Here is a 7076-nt window from a genome sequence, read left to right on the forward strand (position 1 = left end):
ACTATTCGGTGTATGAGTAGGCAAAGGGGAAAATGAACCGCAACCAGAGAGAAGGATCCAATTTAGTACTCGGTTATATATATATATATATATATATATATATATATATATATATATATATATATATATATATATATATATATATATATATATATATATATATATATATATGGTAGCAATCATAATTAGACATAACGAATTACGCGAGTTTTAATTTTCCGTGACAACTCAGTTACTAGTCTTCTTAAACACGTAGAATCGTTTATGATAGTTGGAAAACTGTCTTTCCCACGCATTGTATTTGTCCAAGAAGAAGAGTAATTTCTTACTTCGATTCCATTTTCATACAGATATATCTTGTTATGTCTTCAGCCTGGACACTAAATTGCGATGCAGTTAATCTCACAGAAGTTCGATCCTTTCCACCCAAGTGAATAGGACATTCAGTCGTTGCCATTGCTGGATATTCAACAAGTTCCTGTACCTGTTAGCAATACGGGAAATTGAGGCAGCACGAAATAACCAAGATCTAAGGTGATCAAGCTACAGAAAATGAGACCATCCTGATCCTGTAACAACAATATCCCATTTGTTCAGTATTCATCCAAAGTTGGTTGGTATAGGGAAGGTGTTGTAACGTCGTAGGAGATGAATATTGTACCATGAAAATCTGTTTATTGAATGTAAGGTATTTGGTCTAGTCTTTCTAACTTTAGAAGGTTTAAATTCTGTCAATGAATGCCAGAGGCAAGGGACAGTGACAATGCCCTAACTAGCAGACAATGCTCTAGTGCTTCAGCGCCCAAGCACCCTCTCCACCCAAGCTAGGACTAGGGAGGGCCAGGCAACAGCTTCTGATGACTCAACAGGTAGACCTAGGTCTAGGCTCTCCCCCCAAAACCCTCCATCCTTTTGAGTGCAGACGCTAGAGACACTATCGAGTTTGAACGGGACTCTAAACCCAGTCCGGCGAGCGCCAGACAGGGACGTTTCCAATAGGTCACCTTTATAGCTGAATTACAGAAGCTTGTGTAAAACAATGAATAAATATTCAAAAGTAGCTACTCATTATAAACCTCTCAAAAAGTGCTGAAGATGAACATGTGACTTACAAACAATAGTAATAAAATTTACACATAAAATAGTGTTATGAACACATTTTCAAAATTCCCATAGGGTCTTCCCTTTGCAAAGACTTGAATGATTTGTGGCTGAGATTGCAACCCACAATATTCAGCCAACTACCGGATATATAGTTCACTGCTTTGGCTTAACAAAGGCAGAAAGAAATTAAATGGAATGTGCTAATATTACACCACCTTGTTTAGCTTTGGACTCGGCTTCTGAGGCTAGTTATGGTTATTGCATCATAACCGTTCAATCATATATATATATATATATATATATATATATATATATATATATATATATATATATATATATATATATATATATATGTGTGTGTGTGTGTGTGTGTCTGTGTGTAGGCCTACATGGCTGAGGACTATGAAGCGTGAAGTGGATGATGAATGGAGAAGTATTGATTTACAAGTTGAAGATATATAGGACTGGCGGAATCTAACCGAGGCCTTTTACGTCAATAGGCGTAGGAGGTGATGATATATATATATATATATATATATATATATATATATATATATATATATATATATATATATATATATATATATATATGTATGTATGTTTAGGCAACCAAGTCATACAGTTTAAAAAGGGAAGTTAGCCTAAAAAGGTGCTTGCTGGCCGTTGGGGCTGACTGATACAACAGTTATTATCATTATTGTTATTATTAATATTACTTGCTAAACTGCAACCTTAGTTGGGAAAGCGGGATGCTAAAAGCCCAGGGGCTCTAACGGGGAAAATAGCCCAGCGATAAAAGGAAAGAAGGAAATAAATAAACTACAAGAGAAGTAATTAACAAGTAGAATAAAATATTTCAAGAACTGGAACAACATTGAAATAAACATTTCATATATAAACTCTAAAACCTTTAACAAAACGAGAGGAAGAGAAATAAGATAGAATAGTATGCCCGAGTGTACCCTTAAACAGGAGAACTCTAACCCAAGACAGTGGAAGACCATGGTACAGAGGCTATGGCATTACCCAATACTAGAGAACAATGGTTTGGTTTTGGAGTTTCCTTCTCCTAGAAGAGCTGCTTATCATAGTTAAAGAGTCTCTTCTACCCTTACCAAGAGGAAAGTAGCCACTGAACAATTACAGTGCAGTAATTACCACTTGAGTGAAGAAGAATTGTTTGGTAATCGCAATGCGGTCATGTGTATAAGGACAGAGGAGAATATGTCAAGAATAGGCCAGACTATTCGGTTGATGTGTAGGCAAAGGGAAAATGAACCGTGACCAGAGAGAAAGCTCCAATTTAGTAATGTCAGGTCAGTCAAAGGACTGTATTCGGGGAATCCGTGGGCTTCTCATAGCAGAGCACCCGCCAGTCGATCAAATGTACATGTGTAGGCCTACCCAGGACCCACTATCTCTCAATGGGTCCTGGGACGAATAAAGTTTTCTGAAATAAGGAAAAAAACATTTAGACTACGGTCGCCTCCTTCAAAAGGGGAAAAGGGCACACAGGGATGGAGTGTGTGAATATACGTGAAAATATGGCGATAGAAAAGCATTATCTTTTATGCACTGCCCCTATATTTACTCACATGATAATTGTTTTGGTCATATTTATACCAAAAGGAGTTCTGAAAGATAGGGTTAATTTGATTTCAGGTGCTAGTCTCTCAATCAAAATATTTAACTTTAAAATTTACACCTGATTTTCCATAAATTATTTAAGGTACATCGTAATTGATACTGGAGATTGGCGTTATTTATTTAATGAAAAAAAGATAGAATTCTGATTCTCATTCTTGGTGGCAAATTGTTCTGAAATGTGGATTTTACAATTTAAGCCTACATGAATTTAATCGACCTCCTTGTGTATCATTATACACATGTCCATACTCACGCGTTCCCTTTAAACCTTTAAAGATCACTCATGAATGGCAAAGGCGAGAGACAGGAACAAAATCTGTTGTTGTTGTTGTTGAAGATTGCCTGGTCCTTAGCGGCTAAGCACGGGCTCTTGCAATCATACAACCCGTATTGTGACAATGTCTTAAAGACTGAACGTATCTCGAAGTGGAAATATGCAAATTTCTTGTAAATGAAACACTTTCAGTGAGGTGACCTGTGTATTAAAGGACCACTGTTTCATTGTATGTACCTATATACTTAAGTTAGCATTTGCGGGAATAATTACAGTACGATTATGAGGAGTACCATCGACCAACTAAACAGTTGTTGGTCGGTGCTCGGTGGGAGTACTTTCTCTACAACATGAACATCAAGAGGCGATATTTGCTTGTCTGCTTCATTCTTATCATAAATCTTGTGGTTGAACTCCTGTACACACACACACACACACTCACACACACACATATATATACATATACACACACACACACACACACACATATATATATATATATATATATATATATATATATATATATATATATATATATATATATATATATATATATATATATATGTGTGTGTGTGTGTGTGTGTGTGTGTATATATATATATATATATATATATATATATATATATATATATATATATATATATATATATATATATATATATATATATATGTGTGTGTGTATATATATATATATATATATATATATATATATATATATATATATATATATATATATATATATATATATATATATATATATATATATATATATATATATGTATATATGCTATTATAATGAAAAGAATATTAAGGAAGCGGAACACGCGCTTGCATCATGTTTTGTAATAATGGCCTCGGTCTAAGTAAAGCGTCACAATGACGTCAGTTGACTTGCACCGCTTTTTCTAATGGAGAAACCTCCGATAACCGCGGGGAGAAGTGACGAACTCAAAATCACATGATCTTTACAATTGACGTCACACAACAACTCCAGCCACGGTGAAGATGTCAAAGTCATACATGCAATACCGGATATAGAAGAGGATGGAAGAGTTTAAACCAAATTAAGTGAATATCCAATGTATAATTCATTTTCTTAAGCGATGGTAATGTTAGATACCATATTGTTTGTTTTATAAACATTAATATTGTAACAACTCCGTGAAAAACATTTGCAATAATTGGAAGTTGGGAATAATTTATTGCCATATTCGCTGACAAAACATAAGAAAAATATACAAAAGTTTGCCAAAATGCGTTTGTCAGTTTGTTTATTACATTAAATTCTGCTCACTGTGGAGAAAATAATTTAATGATTATATACCAAAATACGTTTAAACGTTTAACTAGGCTCCACAAAGCACTAGAAGAGTTGGAAGACCTAGGCCTACATGGCTGAGGACTATGACACGTAAAGTAGATGATGAATGGAGAAGTGATGAATTAAAAGCTCAAGATAAAGGCGACTGGCGAAATCTAACCGATCCCCTTTGCGTCAATAGACGTAGGAGATGAGGATGATTATTCAACAAGAAAAAAAAAAGTAAAGACTTTCAAGTTTCATATTTCATTCTCTACGTGCTATTCACAAGTTATAAACTTTTACAAATTAGATATATCCTGGATGAAGCATTCCGTCCAAATATCAAAGTAGAATTGTCATATGCTTTACTCAGACCTTCAAATCACTCACGTATCACTAATATTTGTTTCAACTGTCTGGCCAAAGGAAATGGGTAATTTAAGATTTCCATAGACCTACCATAAGTTTTTTTTTTTTTTTTCAGTCCCTGTAAGATGAGAATAATACTGAAACTTCGGACTCAATCAATTTAAGATTTACGTTAGAAATGGTCTAAGAAATTTGATCAAACGGAAGTATCACAAATCACAGAAAACCTCTGACATTTAAGGAGTAACTGTAATAAAATTAACTTTTTTTAAAAGCTATAAAATGAAAAGGCGTCTCCTGCATGCAGCATTCTGGGTGTATATATGATAGCTGCTACCTTTATTTATGATGATGGCTGACCAAGAATACGGCAGTGTAAGGGGGGTCGCAGTGGGCAGTTAGTACCCCCCCAGGTAAGGACACGACTTGTAGGGTAGGATAGGGGGAAAGTTTAGGTTAGCTGGTGTCCATTTTTTATGCACGCTGGAGGAGGAACTGGCTGCTGATACACAAAGGCTCCCAGCATTAGAATATATATATATATATATATATATATATATATATATATATATATATATATATATATATATATATATATAAATATATATAAAGTATATATATATATATATATATATATATATATATATATATATATATATATATATATATATATATATATATATATAGAGAGAGAGAGAGAGAGAGAGAGAGAGAGAGAGAGAGAGAGAGAGAGAGAGAGAGAGAGAGAGAGAGAGAGAGAGAGTGTTTTAGGCTATATTAAAGCCTACTTTATTTTCATGTGAAATAATGGATAGGATAACGGGAGATAGAGGCGAAATCTTTTATTTTTTCATTGAGTTGAACTCATTATTATTATTATTATTATTATTATTATTATTATTATTATTATTATTATTATTATTATTATTATTATTATTCATGAGATTTCAAACACCTTTCAACAATGAATAACTTGATTACACCGTTAATGTCATATTGTTTACATGTTCGTCGTGTATAAGATTATTCTTTCTTTTCAAAGAACATAATAATAATCATAGAGGAATTCAAAATAAGTAACAATAATAAATTAAATATGTTTTCAAGATGATAATTTTTACATTTTTGAAAGTCATGAACTTATAATGCCCAGAAAAATATTTTAAAAAAATATTTTCGTGAACAAAGTTGAGGTTCCTTTACTAGACTCAGTCACAGAGACTTTCTCGTTGTGCTTACCTTTAAAAAAAAAAAAAAAAAAAAAAAAAAAAAAAAATTGAAAGTTCATAAACTTTTCTCAACATGGAGGAAATAAGACGCTACACGTTTATAACGTACACAGACCACGTGTTTTATTCTCTAAAATGATTGAAACCGTGTAAAAGATTGAATAAATTACATAAAATGAAAGGGAATTCCAATAGGCTTCCAGAATTAGAAACTCACGAACCTTTCTTTAGAATTTCAATAGAAATCGATTTTTTTTACGGTCGTTCGCAGTTCAGTTTCCATTAAGAAAGTCTGTTCCTTTTGAACAACGTTTCTATTTACTATTTTCATCGGATTTTGATTATTGAGAGAAAATATTTTTTAACTGAATTAACAAGTGTGACGACTGAAGCGCCACCTATACTGACCATTCCATGGGCCAGTCTAAAGAAGTTATTTTGGAATAGATCTAAACATTGAGATCTACTCAGTAGTTGCTGGTTTAAAAAAAAAAATTCTTATGAAAATCGCGATTTAATCGTCATGCTTTTAAACCTAGATATTAGCTTTGACTATCTTTCATGTCTAGTGCGCAATATACATTACTTGTTCTTTTGTTTTAACAACAGAGTAATTTTGTAATCTATTGGAAATAACTTTTAATTCTTTTATCAATGTACTTTGTGGTTGATCTTAAACTCGGGTTCACCAGACACTGATTATTGTAGCCTCTTTTCAATGCAGATTGTATTCGTTGTAGCCTCTTTTCAATGCAGATTGTATTTTCTTTCATGAACTTGAGAATGCTATTAAGGGTAAATGAAACACTTCATAAGTAGAATGTGGTGTGTCTTTAATTACACTTTCCTTTTCCTAATAAAGATAAGATTTACACTTCGTTAAAAATAAATCATTTTATTGAAGTAGTTGAACACATGAAACAATTATCCTACAACCTTGTTCACACTCAACAAAAAATATGTACATTACATAGAAATTAATTGAAGAAGTTACCCCCGCCCAACGGGTAATTAAAAAGGGGCGTTTGTGGGAAAATATTGAAAGGTGACCCTCCACTACCAACGTTGCCAAACTGTGGCATGAAGAGCGTATTGTACGGATTGAATGGCGTGATCAGTGGATTAGGTCTGGGAGCTTGGAAGGGCTGGA

The 7076-nt window shown here is 33.3% G+C and overlaps 1 protein-coding gene across 1 annotated transcript in view; it reads right to left on the reverse strand.

Annotated features, from left to right (window-relative positions):
* Positions 1–6761: 6761 nt before the first annotated feature.
* The window catches only part of LOC137639214 (soluble scavenger receptor cysteine-rich domain-containing protein SSC5D-like), a 6953-nt gene continuing 6638 nt past the window's right edge, over positions 6762–7076 (reverse strand). The window contains exon 3 of the mRNA XM_068371507.1: positions 6762–7076. This exon is cut by the window's right edge and continues 2131 nt beyond it. Within this exon, the coding sequence (XP_068227608.1) occupies positions 6904–7076 (173 nt within the window). The 3' untranslated portion in view covers positions 6762–6903.

The sequence above is a fragment of the Palaemon carinicauda genome, chromosome 4 (assembly GCF_036898095.1).
Source record: "Palaemon carinicauda isolate YSFRI2023 chromosome 4, ASM3689809v2, whole genome shotgun sequence".
Lineage (NCBI taxonomy): Eukaryota > Metazoa > Arthropoda > Malacostraca > Decapoda > Palaemonidae > Palaemon > Palaemon carinicauda.